This window comes from Talpa occidentalis, unplaced genomic scaffold, assembly GCF_014898055.3.
Source record: "Talpa occidentalis isolate TD23 unplaced genomic scaffold, MPIMG_talOcc4v2.1 talOcc4.12, whole genome shotgun sequence".
Lineage (NCBI taxonomy): Eukaryota > Metazoa > Chordata > Mammalia > Eulipotyphla > Talpidae > Talpa > Talpa occidentalis.
In genome coordinates this window covers 86,139,015-86,157,711 of record NW_023601212.1, presented here as the reverse complement: position 1 = coordinate 86,157,711, position 18,697 = coordinate 86,139,015, and the positions used below count along the sequence as shown (strand labels likewise).

General features: G+C 49.1%; 1 protein-coding gene across 1 annotated transcript; it reads right to left on the bottom strand.

Annotated features, from left to right (window-relative positions):
* Window positions 1-69: 69 nt before the first annotated feature.
* Window positions 70-13,258, bottom strand: KIF22 (kinesin family member 22). The gene is made up of 15 exons (XM_037508069.2): window positions 13,142-13,258; window positions 13,019-13,100; window positions 8,970-9,156; window positions 6,504-6,631; window positions 6,269-6,423; window positions 5,851-6,060; window positions 5,542-5,772; window positions 5,250-5,403; window positions 5,016-5,151; window positions 3,107-3,275; window positions 2,467-2,635; window positions 1,997-2,064; window positions 462-674; window positions 308-373; window positions 70-222 (listed from the first exon to the last, which is right to left on the bottom strand). Exons 1-15 carry the CDS (start codon window positions 13,256-13,258, stop codon window positions 175-177), a joined length of 2,133 nt encoding a protein of 710 aa, XP_037363966.1. The 3' UTR covers window positions 70-174.
* Window positions 13,259-18,697: the final 5,439 nt, after the last annotated feature.

Genomic DNA, 18,697 nt, shown 5'->3' with positions numbered 1-18,697 from the left:
TGAGCCGGCCGAGCTTTTGGCCCATCCCAGATAGTTAAACCCCAGCCCCGCCCCCACCGCCCCAAGAATCAGGCTGAAGCACCGGAATATAAATCTGTATTTATAACACGCAGTTATACAAGGATTTAAAAGAAAAAAAAAACATTTAAGGCGGAGTAAGATGAGATGCGGCAGTCAGGCGGGGCCCCAGCGCTGGGCAGCGGCTAGACCCAGGATGTTCGCCTGCAACACAGGAAAAGGGTCAGCAGTGTAAGGGCTGGGGCAGGACAGGGGCGGGGAAGAGGAGGGGGCAGAGCTGTGTGCTCACCTTCAGGAACGACTCCATCCGTTTCCCGGATATGGATATGCCTTCCACGCGTTCCAGATCCTCCACCTAGCAGGACAGCACCGATGGGGAAGGGGCCTAATGGGTGCCAGGGTCCCCAACCCCATTCTTGGGTTCTTTAACCCTGAATCATTACCTGGCTGAAGGGGCCGTGGAGCTCCCTCCAGCCCACGATGAGTTGGGCCTTCTTTTGGCCAATGCGCTGCAGGTTGCACAGATCCCGGGCTGAGCCTTCGTTCAGCAGATCTAATATTTTTTTACGCCCATGGGCCAGTAGTTCCGGACTGGTCTGCAGCTCCCAGCAATCCTCAGTCTTCTCTTCTGGCTCTGAGGCATCCAGGGACTCCAGCTATGAGGCAGGGGGAGGTGTGACAGAAACAGCAGAGTTGGCAGTTCAGCCTGTGGCAGCAAACTGCTTTGGACTTTTCTACCAAGGATGGGACTCTAAAGGCAGCTCTCTCCCTCCCTGGCCCGTCGCTTTTTTTTTTTTTTTTTTAAATATCAAACCATTTACTTATCTTTTAAAAAATTTATTTACTTTTAATTGATGCAATATTTGGATACCTCCATCAGTATTGCTACCGTGGTGCACTCACCACCATGTATTGTCTCTCCGAAAACCCTTCCCTCTATTCACTTTTTTTGGGTTTGTGAAAGAGTGGTAATCTCTATTTGAGCTATTGCTGTTTAGCACAAATGAGTTAATGATTGTAAAGCACTAGTATGCACTTAAATCTGCTTTCAAATTTATATTAAAAAAAGCTTTCCTTCACCCCTAGTGTAACGGTGGTCCCCAGGAAAGGGGGAGGTTCCCTGCCCCACCCAAGGGAGGGTGGAGCTGAGCAGGAAGAGGAGAAGCTGCAGAAGAGACTGAGGAAGGAAGCAGGATGGAGCAAGGAGACCTGGAGGAGGCGCATGGAGCCTAGAGACACGTGAAGAAACTGCGCTTGTCTTTTGGTTGTGGACTAGGTGACACAGATGTGGGTGAGACCCGTGGGGAGGTGACAATGGCAGCTTTTATCTTGATGTTGATTTTGCTCTTTTCCTTCCGGGCTTGTCCAGTTGTTTGTGACCCTTTTCTGTGGGTCCCCACTGGAAGATGCTTTAGACTTGTAGCAGGCTTTGGGGCCTTGTTCTGGGCCAATCCCATTTGGATGGACTTTTACCCACGAGGGGACGGGTAACTCTGGATGCTTCATTTAGAAACTAGACTCTTTGCCTTACCTGTATTGTTTCCCAGTTTTATTAAAGTTCCTTCCCATTAAAGTCTCCTATGTTTTGTGTTGATGCGGTGGATGGCAGAACCCATGTAGAATAGGCAGGTTTGCGGGGTTTGGGCTGCCCCTCTCCCTGTCCTATAACACTAGGAGACCACATGAGAAGGTACTTGATATAAATTGCCCCCTCCTCTTCTATGTCATATCAAGTTTTTAGGAAGTTCTTCCAGCCTTCCAACAAGTGATGGCACCCAAACTGCTAGATACATTCATATTACTACATTTCATCCTAAATTCACTGTGTGGTATCTCTGCATTCACAGGGTAAGCAACTTGGGTTACAAGTTACTCCTAATTGTCCAGACAGGTAACTCCACAGCCAGTGCTGTTCCAACTAGAATCACTACCTCTGTCCTTAGCCTCAAATGTAGCCTAAGCCTCCAGCTACTCTCACCTTTCTTTTCCGACCTCTCTTCTTCAGGATGTGGATCTCCGCATTTGGGGATGCTGCCTGCTCCTGAACTGAAGCAAGAATAATGAACTACAATTATTCAAGCCATAGGCCTCCCTGGTATTCACTTGATTCTCCCATTTTTGATTGCCTAGTTCCCCTCCACCCTGAGTTAACCTATTTTGTGTTTCCTTTTTCATACCAATGCCCTTTTTTATACCCATATTTAAAATTAAGTAATCTCAGTTTGTCTTGCCAGTCTACCCCATTACCCCATTGTACAAAATGCCTGAGAGCCAAGCATTCCATTCTGCTTCAGAACCCCCACCTACTTCCTCCCTCCCTGTCTCCCCTCCACACACGTGGGGCTGGCATATGGTAGACTATGAATGACTTGTAGACAGCTGCTTCTAACACCGCCTCCCTTCTAAGGCCTCTATTTGGACCCTCCTGGCCCCTAAAGTCAAACTCACTCAGTTGTAGGGGCATCACTACAGCCTTTTTGAGAGGTTTAGCCACTGTGACTATGCGGCGGGCAAGGGGCTGGAGCATTGTGGGAGAGCAATTCTCTTTTTCCTTTGGGTCTGCAGCCTCCTGGGCCAGCACCTTGGCTTCGAGTTCTTTTTGCTTCATCTTAAGCCTCTGTTGGAAAGGATCAAGAAAAGATATGACCCAGGACTAAATTCAAGGCAGCTTGAAGGACAGTGGATGAGGAAAAATTGTGCAGGACAATGGGAGAATCTATCTGGAGAGAACTGTAACCCAAATAATTAAGAGCTTTCTAGTGATCCGTTTCCCAGCCTCTTTGAGAAACACTGACGGAAAGACTGTTCTAGCAGAAAGTTGAAACTCATTTTGAACTAGGATTTAGGAAGTGGCAATGTCTAACATTTGTTCCTCTTACCTGAAAAATTTTTTCAACTCCTCACATCTAAATTATTTTTCAAAGTATAGCCATGTTGAGGACATTCAAGCAGAAGTTGGAGAAATGAGGGATTCCAGTGTTGGGTGAAAACTAGATGCTAGTTCAGTCTTGAGTGTCCTACCTAAAGGTGCTGGCATTGTTTCTCAAGGCCAGTAGGAATCCTAGTGCTCCAGCTCTCCAACACTCACCTGAATCTCTAAATCTTTCTCCACCATTGTCTTAATGAGTACCATCCGTTCGCGCTTGGGGGTGCTCAGCAGAGGGGTTCCCTGGTTCCCCTGGGAGCCTAGCAGACGGTCCAAACTCATGAGGCGCTCCAGCATAGCCGGATCCATACTGCTTAGCTTCTGTAGAGGACTGAGTAAAGAAGTTAGTTCCCACCTACCTCTTCTCTTAGCACCCTCTCCAAGCATTAAGACTCTCCTTATCCTGCCTCACTTGGTGTATGCTGTAGTCCAGAACCCTAGTGTTAACTTGCTGGGTAACCTTAACAAGTCTTCCAGACTCTGGATGTAGTTTCTTCATCAGGTAAATGGACATCAATCACTGCCTGCCCATGTAACCTCTCAGGGATGCCAGATCAGGTAAGAATTAGCATTTGGGATCTAGACATCACTGCCCTGCTGTGGAGGCACTCTGTATGACAGAAAATAAGAAACCATGGTAAGATGAGAGCAAGGGCTGCGTGCCTGTTCATTTGGAGTAGGTGGGGAAAGCCTCACAGACAACATCACTTTGGGCCAGACTTGGAAAGGCACCAGAGACCTACCTTCAATGCCAAGCTTTATCCAGTGGGGAGAAGGAAAAGCCTTTTCAAGTAGAGGACTGAGTTCATCTAGCATAATGCCTAATATATGTTCCTTCTGGCTGGAATTTTCTTCCTCACATCTGATCTCAATTATCTTTCAAAGTAAGTTTGATGACACCTTTCCCATAATGCCCCGCTTTATTGTATATTTTCTTTCCTACACCATGAGCTAGCCCCTGAAGGACAGGAGCTGTCTTGTTCTTTATGTACAAGTGCCTAGTCGGAACATGGGTATATACCAGAAGTCTTTTGTCCCAGGTTCTCATGAATAAGAAGCTCCTCATCCTATGATATTCCCATCTTACTGTCCTTACTGAAGTATTAGCGCCTGGAGGTCAGAGTCTGTCAAGGCCTGATGTGCCCCATCTCTGAGTGCTATCTCACAGAGACCTTATCTGTTCACATGTGATACCAATGCATGTGTTTCTGGATTTGTGCACATAGGAGAGGGAGCTGCTGACAAATGGCTTGAGAATGGTAAGACTGAGTGAAGCGCCTTTATGAATGCCATTCTTCCCGAATAGCCTCTCTAGAGTATGTACTAATCTTTGGCCTCCTCAGATCACCTCTATTTAGTAGTTTTAGAATTTAATACAGCTTAGAGAGATTTCATTTGGGCTATAGGTAGAAATAGGGCAAAGTTAACTGCAACTGGCTCCTTGAAATTAGGGAGGGTCAGGTGGCCAGACTACTAAACCGAAGTCACCTGAGGATTCGTGGATCCCGGGTCACGAGGTGGGGCTATCTGAACCTGTCCAGATATAGAAGGGACTTAGCTTACAGAGGCTGTTTGGTTTAAGGGTAGAAGCAAGGCAAAGTTAGGACAGTAGCCAGCTCCCTGGAATCGTGGAGAAGCTGGACTGAGAGGTCTCAGCTAGACATCTCCCCTCCTCTCTTGTCTCCTTTGCACATATCCTCTGGACCTGAAAGGCCTGATCCAGATTACTGCTGGAGTCAAGCAAAAGTGCTTGTCCTTGAAACAGCAGTCCACAAAATACGAGGTTTTGCTGACTGCCCAAACAGGAGAGAAAATATAAGGGAGGGGACTAGGCACTCAAGTAGGAGGCCTCCTTAGGCAGCAGCATCAAAGAGACTGATCTTGGCATTTGAGTGAATTTAAGAGTAGGGTGAGTCTAATGGGAGAGGAACACAGTCATAGCTCTCTTCACTCAAAGATTTGACAAGTTAAACCCACTGCTGCTCTGTACTAAGCCCAGACACAACAGGAAAGGGAATATGTCCAGGGACCTTTAGTTATCACCCTGCCCTCTCCAGCCCCCCAAGTTTACCTGAGTTTCTGGGAAGCAGAGAAGGGGGCTGCTGGGGGCTCAGGACTCCCAGTCTCCTCATCTTCAGGACCTCGGGCTCTCTTTGCCTCCAATGGGCCTAGTAGTTCTTTCTGAGACAGTTTAACAGGTGCCAAGACTAGGGCAAGATGGAATGGTCAGTGTCTGTGCTGATGCTTGGTGGATTCAGCAAATCCCCAATCACCCAGACCTGGCCTTTCCAACCTCAGTCCTCACCATGAGGCTGTAGGCTCTCGTTGGTAAAAGGCCGGTTGATCACCTCCTTTGACCTGGCAGCAAAGTTGAGTGCAGAGACTGTGTCTAGGTAGAAACGTCTCTCAGGGGCAATGTTGGCAATGAGGATGCTGTGAGCTGAGCCACCCAGAGAGTCCTGAGGGATGGGAATTGGGCAGGGTGGCGGGTCAGGTGCCCATCTTCCCATTCCTTGAATGTTGATCCCTCAACTCCCCAACAAGCCTGCACCTGCTCCTCCTCCAGCCCCTCTCTGCCCTGAGATGGGTGGCCTGACCTGCAGCAGGCGAGTGAGTTTGCTATCCCGGTAAGGCACACGAGGGAGGCCCTGGTTCAGCGCATCCACCACCTTGCCCAGCACAAAGAGGGAAGTGTTGATGGCCCCGCTCTCCTTCAGGCGCAGGCCCTTGTTGCCCGTGCGCCGGTTGTCCTCTGAGCCAGCCAAGTCAATCAGGTAGAGCTTCCCCTCCCGCTGGCGGAATGGGGCCAGACGTTCCCGATGGTCCACCTGGGGGCAAGAGCAAGGGCCCCAGGCTTAACCCAGGCTCCAGGGGCTTCTTGGGTCCTCGCTGTCGGTGGGCCTCACCTTAACCAGGAGCACAGCGTGACTGCGCGAGGAGCGCTGGTTGAGACGGGTGGCTCCTACAGTTCGATTTCTAGTGGCTGGCAGGAAGTGCTGCTCAAAATCAGCAAAGCTGGTGATGGGCTTCTGCGTGAGGCCAGGGATCAAGATGTTTCCTCGGCAGTCTTCTCGTATCACCAAGTCTCCTGATGTGGGGGCCAAGAGATCTAATACCTGTTGAGTGGTGAGAGATGGATACAAGCTACGTATTTTCTGGGATCACATTTGTTTTCTCTGCTAAATCCTCAGAGTTCTACCATCCATTATTCCCACCATGGTCTGTTCAGGTCTTACCTCCTTGCTAGAGCAGTTTCATTTCTAGAACTAAGTCTATTTCGACCTTTTGTCTTTTCCCTCCCCAGCCAAAGTGGGGGGGTCTTACCTTTTCCTGGTAGATCTCTAAGTAGGACATAGTGACAGAGAGGGCCCATGGCTGGCCCTCAGCACCCTCCTCCCTTGTGAGCTGTAGGAGGTCCATGAGAGCCCGGGGAATCACACCTGGTTGCTCTGGGCTGCCCAGCATTGTGTGGGTCTTCCCTAGGAAAAGAGCAGACAGAGCTTGAGATTTTCCTCCCTGTTCCCTAACCCTTTCAGAGCTTCCTACCTCGCTTCCTCACCTGCCCCTGTGGGTCCATAGGCAAGCACACTGGCATTCTGCCCTTCCAGCAAGTGCCTCAGTATTGGCTGCACTGATCCCATATAGATGTCCTGCTGAGAGCTCCTCTCCCCATAGAAAGCATCAAACCTGCAGACGGGAGAAAGGAGGTAGTTAAAGGAGGGTTCCATTCTTACCCAGACTTACAGGGTAATAATGGCTTTGGGTTTAAAAATCTCTACCCCTCTCCTTGCACAAAAATACTTCAGAAAAGCACCTACTGAACACCTTTTCTGCTCCACTCTCTGCAGGAATAGAGAGGAATCTGATGTCCTTGCTTCTAGGAGTTCAGTTTCATAAGCTACACAGACACCCACACTTTGCTATGACCCAGGACACAACGATAAGAATGCACTAGAAAGAGTAACTTATTCTGCTAGAGGGAGGATTTTGGGAGAGGAGAGCAAGATATTTTAAGTATCAAAAATAGCACATAGACAAGACATGGTGCGAAAAGGCAGGCTTCCCCATCTTTTTCACATCACAGCATATGTAGCAAGTGTACACCAGAAGGATGTAAATACAGAATGTTGCTAATGACTCCAAATTCAACATGCCTGTTGTCCAATACTGGCCTCTGGTGAAGAAACTGTGGCTGAGGCCACAACAGAGATTACTGTAAGCAGAGAGTGGCATATGTTGGGGGGGATAAGGAAAAAAACCAAAGCCAAATTATCAAGGGCCTAGAACTTTCTGTAAAGAGCCAGATAGGAAATATTTTATCTTTTTCTTTTCTTTTATAATTTTACCAGCTGATGGCCATTTGGATTACTTCCCATTGTTGCCTGTTGCAAAGAGTGCTATTAGGGATACTACATGTAAATTCACTGAAGTTTCTAAAGCATTTTTCCCCATTAATACAACCAACTGAAGACAATCCTATTCTTTTATTGTCATGAATAGGGAAATGTTTTAGGCATTGTGGGCCATATGTTTCCTTTCATAACAACTCAACTCTGCTACACAGAAAGCAGTCATAGAAGACATATAAAAAAGCATCCTTGTGTAAAAAGCTTCATTTATAAAATGACTCCTAGTTACGGTTTGACCTGCAGGCCAGTTTGTCACCTCCGGCCTATCATGACAGGCCAGGAGTCTGAACTTCAAATTTCTAGTCAGATTTAAAAAAAAAAAAAAAGATTTATTTTTATTTATTTATACATACAGGAACTGGGGTTTAGGTCAGAGGTGCAGGGGGGTGAGAAGATTCACCAGAGACAGAGTGGGGAGCAGAATAGGTGGATCTACTGAAATACACTGCTAGAGAGAGTGGGGAGCAGCGGGAGAGATAGGAGAGGTCTGCTGTGCCATGTGGGTCAGCTCCCTGGCTGGGGAGGTGATAGTGGCTGGTGATAGCTTGATAGCACTGAGACTTTAACCCCTGCGCCACCAGGGAGGCTCTCTTACGGGATCTTTTTTTTTTTTTTTTTTTAAAGATTTATTTATTTATTTATTTATTTATTTATTTATTTATTTATTTATTTATACATGCACTGGGTACAGTCAGAAGCACGGGAGGGTGAGAGAATTCACCAGATCCAGAGCAGGGAGCAGAGCAGGCAGAAGGACTGAAGTACACTGCTGAGGGGAGCAGCGGGTGGCAGGAGAGGTCTGCGCGCCATGTGGGACCCTCCTTCGGTGGCCGGGGAGCAGCTGGGGATCGAACCGGCGCTGCAGAGGCCGCGGGCAGCTTCGCAACCCAGCGCTCAACCGCTGCGCCACCGGGGAGGCCCCGGGATCTTTTTTTTTTAAAGATTTATTTATGCATACAAGAGCTGGGGTACAGGCCAGAGATGCGGGGGGTGAGAGGATTCACCAGAGACAGAGTAGGGAACAGAACAGGCAGACTGACTGAAACACACTGCTGAGGGGAGCAATGGGCGAGACAGGAGAGGTCTGCTGCTCCCCGGCCGGCTGGGGATCGAACTCATACTGCAGAGGCTGCAGACTGCTTCACAGTGCATTGCCTAACCCCTGCGCCACCAGGGAGGTCCCTCTTATGGGATCTTAAAGCAGCTACCCTTTCAAGTTCTGCCCCAAATCTGAGTGATTTCTATTACATTACCCAGCTGCAGCCTGGGCTGGCTGGCCGCTTTATGGGCCTCCACACCTCTCCCAGGCCCTAACCAGAGTCCCTTGCCCTCATTTGCTCCTTCTCCACTCTGAGTCTATTTCCTCCCCAAGATTGTGAATAACAATGCGCGTCTGATTCAGCCTCCAGTCTTCCTCACAAAGAACCCATCACAGTAGGCAGCTGTGCACATTTCCTGAATGAACAAATGAAGGTGTGGGGAACAAAGAACAAAGCTGTAAAAAGGCTGGAGCAAGGATCCTGAGGGGGTAAATCTGAGAAATCATGAGGACAAGTGCTAAGGGTGAGCAGGCCTAGGAGAGGAAGGGAAGGGAGGAAAGATGGCCTGAACCTTACTGGTATTTGAGAGTCTCCTGGTGATTCCTCCAATTGGCAACTTCTAGAGAACAGCCATCCAGGCCCCGTACACAGGGGGTATCACTTGCTCCGTCAACAAATGGCCGCAGTCGCACAGCCACCCTAACTCGAGCTGGAGGTGGGCGCCGGCCAGTTCCTATCTTGTTCAGTCTACAGCGACCAGCTCCTGAAGGAGAGAAGGTAAGTATTATCCATGAAGTATGATGGTAGCACAGCGAAAGCAGAAGTTCAGAGCTTTGCTGAGAGGTAAGGGTAGGAGTTTTGGAGGTACAGGTACTCGATTTAGCTGAATGCTGAAGGTTTGGAGAACTGGCGAGGCAGGACTCTGTGTCTGTCCTGTTAGTGAGCCAAGGAGAGCCGAATGGAAGATGAATCAAATACCTCGTCTCAGGGGAGTTGGAGGACAGAGATTATTTACATATTGGAGATTGTGAACCATATTGTATATTTCGCATTTACACTTATGAAGCACTGATTATAAGCCAGGCCCACTTTAATCTTCACAGTAATCCTGAGAGGTAGGTTCAGTGGAGAAGTTCAGAGATGTAGCAGCTGTTCTGAGCACCTCAGTGTTTTATGCCTGGAGTCATATGGCCATTACTTATCTGTACCATAGCCTACATTTCGCCTTTTTTGCTCTTCAAAGAAATAAACAAAGCCTAAAAGCAAGACAAAATCCCAGCATACTGGTAGATTAGGGAGCACCATAATCTACATAAGAGCAGGTAAGAAGGGCTGGAGTTTGGGGCCCTGAGGATATCCCTGGGAGAGGCAGGGACCACAACTCTTTTGAGGGGAAGTTTTATTCATTCATTCATTCATTTATGCATACAAGAACTGGGGTATAGGCCAGAGGTGTCGGGGGGCGAGAGGATTCGCCAGAGACAGAGGGGGGAACAGAACAGGCAGACTGACATACACTGCTGAGGGGAGCAGTGGGCGAGGCAGGAGAGGTATGCTGCGCCATGTGGGTCAGCTACATGGCTGGGGATCGAACTCATGCTGCAGTGGCTGTGGACAGCTTCATGGAGCTGAGACTTAACTCCTTGGGTCACCAGGTAGGTCCAGGGGAAGTTTTTCCTACCCTGGCCATGCTGTATGTATGGCCTCTAAGTTCCTTCCTCTAAGGGTAGGTCCAGTGGGGTGTTGACTATAAAGTGTACACAAATAACTTGGATCTTGTTAAATACAGATTTGACTCAGCCCCTGGGGTAATATTCTGAATGTCTAACAAACCCTAGGTGATGATGCTGCTAACACTGCTGGTGGGACACATTTTGAATTGCAAAATTATAGTGGACCAGAACCTCATGTTCTGAGGACTGAAAAGAGTCGACATTTGCTTCTACTTAAAACTAGTCAAAACAGCCTGACTCTTCTGTGTCTGCTTCTTACGTAGGGTTTATAATGCATACCTATGATTGCATAGACACATGCGCCTAATTGGGTTTTCTCTTGAGAGGGAATTGTGTGGGCTTATTTTCTGTTACCCAGTTCTGTAATGTTGTAATGTTTGCATTAAGAACAACAGCATCATGGATGCATCCGTTTGGAAAGGAGAAGTTTGAGAGTCAGTCACCAATCCCTTTATGTCCCAGCTCAGTTTGCAAAAGGCACTGACATGCAACTCCTCTCTATTTGCAATCTTCCTATTTAGTTTGTTTCTGATAACTAAGTCATTTGGGGGGGAAAAAAAAGATTACAAATAATCTTTATCATTAGAAAGCACAATGAAGATAAAACTTCAAAACAATTTTGAAGAAAAAAAGTCTTATGAGGAAGGTATTTCGCTATTTTACGTGGGAGCATACCATACTGCAGCTCATACAATTTAAACCTAAATCTTTTCATCTCAAAAATCTGCCTCATTTAGGGACTCCCTCATGGCACAAGGGGTTGGGTGCCGCATTGTGAAGCGATCCACAGCCTCTGCAGCACGGGTTGGGTCCCCGGCCGGGTTGAGTCCCCGGCCGACCACGGAGCAACCCACATGGCACTGCAGACCTCTCCTGACTCACCTGCTGCTCCCCTCAGCAGTGTATTTCAGTTAGTCTGCCTGTTCTGCTCCCCACTCTGTCTCTGGTGAATAGTCTCAGCCCCAGCAGCCCCTGCATCTCTGGCCTGTACCCCAGCTCTTGTATGCATAGATGAATGGATCTTTAAAAAAAAAAAAATCTGCCTCATTTAATAAGAATGCTCTATTGCCTCCCTCCTAGATACCAACCAGGAAAATTCTTTTAAGATTTATTTTTTATTCATACAATAGCTGGGGTACAGGCCAGAAGCGCGGGAGGGTGAGAGGATTCACCAGAAACAGAATGGGGAGCAGAACAGGCAGACAAACCAAAAGCACTGCTGAGGGGAGCAACGGCTTGTGACAGGAGAGGTATGCCGTGCGCGTCATGTGGGAATCTCCCTGGCTGGCCAGGAATCGAACCTGCGATGCAGAGGCTGCGGACAGCTTCACAGCGCTGTGCTCAACCCACTGGGCCACCAGGGAGGCCCACCAACCAGGAAAATTCTAACATAAATGACAGGAACCAACCCTAAAGATGGGAGTCTTTCTTTTTTTTTTTTAAATTTTTTAAAAAGATTTATTTATTTATACAAGCACCGGGTACAGTCAGAAGCGCGGGAGGGTGAGAGAATTCACCAGAGCCAGAGCGGGGAGCAGAGCAGGCAGAAGGACCGAAGTACACTGCTGAGGGGAGCAGCGGGTGGCAGGAGAGGTCTGCGCGCCATGTGGGACCCTCCTCCGGTGGCCGGGGAGCAGCCGGGGATAGAACCAGCGCCCTAGCGCTGCAGAGACTGCGGGCAGCTTCACAACCCAGCGCTCAACCACTGCGCCACCGGGGAGCCCCAAGATGGGAGTCTTTCTTAACTCCACCTTTCTTTCACCTCAAGTCCTGCCAGAATACCCAAGGGTTTATTTCAAATTCTATACTCTAGCAGTTTTTATGTATCTTTTATTGCATTTCATGATAAATCTGTTTATATGATTATCTAATGAAACAGACTTTGAATGTCCTTAGGGAAGAGACACTATTCATTCAAGCACTGTAACAAGACCTATTCTGTACTCAGAAGGCATAGTATGTAATTGGGCATAACGATTAAGAGCAAAGGCTCTAGAATCATACTGCCTGAGGGCAAATTCAGACCCCAACCTTTACTATTTTATTAACTTTGAACAAGTTATTTAGCCCATCTGTGCCTCAGTTTCCTCACTCATAAAACAAGGACAATAATAGTGACCACCTCAGAGCACAATGTGGAGATAAAATGCCTCTCACCAGAAAGTGCTTGCTTACAATGCCCCTGGCACATAGCAAGGGCGCAACATGGGCTTGACATTCTACTTATCTAGCTGACAAACAGTAAAGGATTTTTCTACCTGCTCACTACAATCACTGACCAGAATCAGTCCACAAGGAGAGTCATATATAAACAAACATAAGGTTATAAGTGTCCTACCAGCCCCTCCAGCCCTAAAACAGCACTGACTTGCACCGCAACGCAAGAAAACAGAACCCTCTTTCCCTTCACCTGACCTCAGCGCCGCTCAGGCTGTCAACTCACCCCCAGGTGCCGCCACTCTGAACCGTGACGGCCCCCTACACCTCCTGCTCCCCGCCCCCAAACAACCCCTCGCACACACAGCCCTTCCCCCCAAATGCGCCTGCACCTCCTTTCTTTTTGTTGCTCCGGTCAGTGTAACCACCTGTTGCCCGTGTACCCTCCTAAGATGGGGTCCCTGGTCCCAATTTACAAAGCCCACAGAGGAAAAGGGCGCTGGGCTCACACCAAACACCAGCGCTGGAACTGGGGCGAAACCGCGTCTCGGGATGCGGAGAGCAGGAAACGGGGAGACGCGAAGGGCAAGGTGGGCCGACGAGCGGCCGGCTCCCCGCTCTCTCCTCTCCGGGCTCCCGGGCAGCGCGCGGAGCCCGGGCGCGACTCCGAGGCTTCGCGCTGCCACACGGGGCTTCAGGCTTCGGCGCCCCGCCCGCCCCGGCGGGCTCGCGTACCTGAAGTCGCCGCCGCCATCTCGCGCCGCCTCGGCTGCGCGGGGACCGCAGCTTCCACTCCACTCCCTCCCTGGGCCCGCCTCTCGCGTTCGAATTTCCCGGGGCCCCGCCCCGCTCCCAGACGCCGCCAATCACGGCCCCTCGGCGCCGGAAGTCCTTCCTCGCCGCGATCCCGCCCTCTAAGGAGCCCCCTATTGGGCTATTGCTCCGCGGGACAGTTTCCGCGGGCGGAGGACGCATGCGCGCGCCTTGACACCCGCCCCGCCCAGCGGAGGGCGTCGGGCCCCAGCTGCGGAGCAAAAGGCGCCGCCGGCGTCGCGGGCTGCTGGGCTGCCCGGGAGGGGAGCGGCAGGCTCCCGGCCTTGGGCTGCTTACACTTTTAGGCCTTCGAGTTTCTAGGCATCAGTTTTCGATAGCATAGAGTGCTCGCCCTCAGATTACGAATTTTGTTACGAGTCAAGCAGGCAGTGAGTGATCACGGGCGCTTAATCCCAAACTTCCCCTGAACGGAATACAGTCTGCACTACCTTAGGACGGAAGAGGCGAGCGTAGGAATAAGGACTAAGTTGCCCCGAAACTGGATTTTTCTGAACAAATGGCGGGGATCTTCATATTCTTCAGGTTCTTGACCATCCAGTCTGGAGTCTGGAGTGGAGACAGCCGTATTGCGCTGACCTCTTTTTTTTTTTTTTTAAAGATTTGTTTATACAAGAGCTGGGGTACAGGCCAGAAGGGCGGGAGAGTGAGAGGATCCACCAGAGACAGAGTGGGGAACAGAACAGGCAGATTGACTGAAATACACTGCTGAGGGGAGCAGCGGGCGAGACAGGAGAGGTCTGCCGCTCCATGTGGGTATCTCCCTGGCAGACCGTAATCGAAGCCGCACTGCAGAGGCTGCAGACAGCCGAGCTGCATTCAACCTGCTGAGCCACCAGGGAGAGCACTCTGAGGTGCACAGCCCAGTTAACAGATGTATCCTTCACATCACATGGCTGATGAGACTAGCTGGAATGTTTCTTGCTTTGTCATTCCGCACTCAGTACAGCTGCATGAGCATTAAAGCTTTGCTCCATGTGTTACTTAGGCACCTTCACCCGTGGTCCTGTTATAGAGCAACCCCGATATTAAACGGGTTCCTGGCTGTGGGTCCTCACCCGCGCGCTTTAAAGGGACTTATGAATACTCTACTACAGACACACACAAAAGGTTAATAAAAGGTTTATTTACAAGAGAAAAGGAAATAAGGAAAATGTACAACTCAGGGAGAAAATAGGGAAATAAAGTCTTTAATGCGTCCTACCCGATTCGACGACCTGGAAACCCAAAGCCATTCTCAGAGCTGGCCTGACGCTGGGAGCTGGCAGAGAGCCAAAAATGGGGGCTCCCCAAAGCCCACGTGTCTGCCTTTTCTATCCACCTGGCTGCTGAACCCCACCCTCAGGTCCCAGCCACCTTCCCTTTGGTGGTGATGGGATTTGGAGTTCCCAGTGTCTTTGGCTTTGACCTGGGGTGGGGGTGGAGTCCACAAAGCCTATATGGAATTAGCTTTGGGACATCCTTTTCCCCCTAACAATTCCCCCCTTTCACTTTTTTGCCACCATTTCCATGGTGATGAAGATCGAATATATGGAGGTTGGGATGCAGTCTCAGATGAATATTTTTTCAGGTTCCAGTGTGAAAGAAAACCAGTCTCTCCAGGTATTTGTCCATTGTGGAAAGCAAAAGTCCTCTACTCCAGGAAAAATAGTTCATCAGTTCAGGCCAAAAAAAAAAAACATCTGGAGGCATTAGCCAAAACAAGACAGCAGATATGTAAAAATCACAGGAAAAAAAATCTGAACACTTAGTAATGTCAGGTGTATTTCCAGGTCTATTCAGTCCTTTGTAGGAAAGTTTTTACTCTCAACAGTTCCATCAATCGGAATCTGTTGAGACCTTTTCTCCCTATATTTCCAGAAACAATTTTTGTAGATATGAAACAATTGAATTATACAATATTACGAGGTGACAATCACCATTGACAATTTACATACATACCAGATACCGAGAGTTTGTTTTTTGCTTCAGCCCAAGATGCCAGATCAAACTTCATATTTTAATTAAATGCAAACATCTACATAGATCTTAGTGCAGTTGCAACACTATGTATTCATGATTATCTAGAGCAGATCTGCTCCCAATCACAAAAAAGACCTCACCAGCAGCACCCAGCAAGCAGTAGCTAAGAGTGACTTGATGCTTTAAACTTTTTTTTTTAAGTCTTTTTTTTTTTCTAATTTTTTTTTTAAAGATTTATTTATTTATTTATTTATACAAGCACTGGGAACAGTCAGAAGTGCAGGAAGGTGAGAGAATTCACCAGAGCCAGAGCTGGGAGCAGAGCAGGCAGAAGGACCGAAGTACAATGCTGAGGGGAGCAGCGGGCGGCAGGAGAGGTCTGCGTGCCATGTGGGACCCTCCTCTGGTGGCTGGAGAGCAGCCAGGGATCAAACCGGCGTTGCAGAGCCTGCAGGCAGCTTCGCAACCCAGTGCTCAACCGCTGTGCCTCGGAGGAGGCCCGATGCTTTAAACTTTGATCACATCTGTCAGTTGAGCTGGGAGTCTGATCAAAGGGGGGAGATTGTATAACATAATATTTTAATTTAAAAAATGACTGTTGGGCCTCCCCGGTGGCGCAGCGGTTGAGCGCTGGGTTGCGAAGCTGCCCGCGGCCTCTGTGGCGCCGGTTCGATCCCCGGCTGCTCCCCGGCCACCAGAGGAGGGTCCCACATGGCGCGCAGACCTCTCCTGCCGCCCGCTGCTCCCCTCAGCAGTGTACCTCGGTCCTTCTGCCTGCCCTGCTCCCTGCTCTGGCTCTGGTGAATTCTCTCACCCTCCCGCGCTTCTGACTGTACCCATGCGTGTATAAACAAAAACAAACAAACAAACAAATAAATAAAAACATGTCTCTATTAAAAAAAAAAATTCTTAAAAAATAAATAAATAAATAAATAATGACTGTTTTACAAAGCAAAAGTGAAAAGAGTGGCAGTCCTCATCTAACACCAAATTTATTTAGTTGCCTCCTCCGGTCTGGGGGGATCTTCTTTTATAGAGATGGCTTTTCAACTCCAGGCTATTATCAGAGGACCAGTGGGTGGCCTCTAAGCTGCGGGGAGGGGATTGGGCCCTTTCTTCCAAGCCTGCTCCCCTGCACTCCCTACTTGAGGCCTCAGACTGCAGCCTAAGCAGACATGCCTGGCAGGCCGCGTGCCGGGACCCACCACTCACAAACACACATCTAAGTTATCCCTAGGTAACAGTCACCCAGCAGGCAATGAGACCAACTGTTTTGTTTTAATATATATATTTTGTCTAGAGGTCAGTTATTTTTATGTAACAGTAAATTCTTAGAATTTAGATTTTTAGGATGTGAGAACTAGCTAGGTCTTCGAGAGCATCTGACCCAAATAAGCTCACTTACAAAATGTTCACTGAAAGCCAGATAGGTTAAGAGCTTTAATTGAGGTCATTTAGCCTGAGTGGAGCTAGAACTCAGGGTTCTGAAATCCCTGTGCAGTAGTAGACTGTCACCTGTTCACCCTGGATACTGAGGCTCCCAGCATTACTCAGTAATAGTTGTTTTGTTTTTTTAAAGATTTATTTATTTATGCATACAAGGGCTGGGGTATAGGCCAAAGATGTGGGGGGTAAGGGCATTCACCAGAGACAGAGTGGGGAACAGAACAGGCAGACTGAGTGAAATACACTGCTGAGGGGAGCAGTGAGCGAATCAGGAGAGGTCTGTCGTGCCATGTGGGTTTCTCCCTGGCCGGCCGGGATCAAACTCTCAAACTCGTGCTGCAGAGGCTTCGGATTGCTTCATAGAGCGGTGCTTAACCCCTTGCACCACCAGGGAGGCTCTACTCAGTAATAGTTTTCCCTGACTTCTCATCCAGCCATTTTCCTGATTCGCCACCCCAGCTCTCCTGGGTTTCAGGAGGTGTAATGGTTAGTTTATGTATCATTTTAGCTAGACACAGTTGAGGGCTCAGTTGGGGGCTGTTGTGAAGATGTGGTTCGCTGAGGTTACCATCTGCGGTCAGTTGACTTTAAGTATGGGATTATCCTGGTGAAAGGTTCGGAGCGGTAAAGACAAGGAGAGCCAGGCTACATTTCTCAAAGGGAGGGAAAGTTTATTGCGCCCCGGGCGGACCTCACGCACCCAAGGTGGGGGTCAGTGAAGCCGCGCACGTTGTTAGGGGGAAGCAGGGTTTTATAGGGTGAGGAGAGGTCAGGTGGGTAGTTGGGCTCCTTCGGCGGGAAAAGTTTGTAGGGTGGGAAAAGGTTCGTGGGGCAGGTAGAGGTTCTTTGTTTGAGAAGAGACTCGTAGGGGGAGGGGCGAGGCTCACTGCCTGAATCCTCCAGGCAGGTATCCGCATTCCTGCCCCCCAGGTGGGCTTCCTGGTTGGCTCCAGCATTCCGGCCCCCTGCATGGACCTTTCACCTGGACTCTCTGGTTGGGCCTCATCCAATCAGTTGAAAGGCTTAAGAACAAATGGATGCTGGGCCTCCCTGGTGGCGCAGGGGTTAAAGACAGCACTATCAAGCTATGGCCACCCACTGCAGCATGAGCTGGATCCCCAGCCAGGGAGCTGACCTACATGGAGCAGCAGACCTCTCCTGACTCGCCCATGGCTCCCCCAGCAGTGGATTTCAGTAGATCTGCCCATTCTGCTCCCCACTCTGTCTCTGGTGAATCCTCTCAGCCCCTACACCTCTGACCTACACCCCAGTTCTTCTATGCAAATAAAATAAAAATAATTTATAAAAAGTGTAAATTTTGATAATTTAATAAATTAATTTACAGGGCAAAAGGAACAGAGCGGCCGTTTTTCCCTATGGAAAAAGAAATTCCAGGGCCTCCCCGGTGGCGCAGCGGTTGAGCTCAGGGTTGCGAAGCTGCCCGCAGCCTCTGCAGCGCCGGTTCGTTCCCCGGCTGCTCCCCGGCCACCGGAGGAGGGTCCCACATGGCGCGCAGACCTCTCCTGCCGCCCACTGCTCCCCTCAGCAGTGTACTTCGGTCCTTCTGCCTGCTCTGCTCCCCGCTCTGGCTCTGGTGAATTCTCTCACCCTCCCAGGCTTCTGACTGTACCCAGTGCATGTATAAACAAACAAATAAATAAATAAAACATGCCTCTATTTAAAAAAAAAAAGAAAAGAAAAAGAAAAAGAAATTCCACCTGTGAACTGCAGCTTCCGCTCCCGCCTGCGGGTTTCCAGGCTACCTGGCCAGCCTCCAACACTGCAGAGCCAAGCTCTGGCAATCAGTTCTCTTTACATCTCTATATAGCTCCTACTGTTTTTATCTTCTGGTGGAATCTGACTGACACAACAAGTAACTTTACCATTTTAGCAAATGAATGTTAGGTATTAAGTCTCTCAAGTTTTACTCTAGACCCTCCCCCCATACGAACTAACTCAATCCTTCATTCATCTTTGTTTTCTTCCCTTATTTCCTGCGCCATAAAGCATCCTCCCCAGTCTCTTCTGAGACTTCGTGCCATCAGTTAGCTCCTCTTTGCTGTGTATTCAGCCTCTACTCTCCTTCATCATGTGAAGTGCTCATGTCTCTCCTGTCTAGGGTGGACAAGCCCTCTGTAGGGGCAGGAATGGACACTGAGCAGGTTTTCTACGATC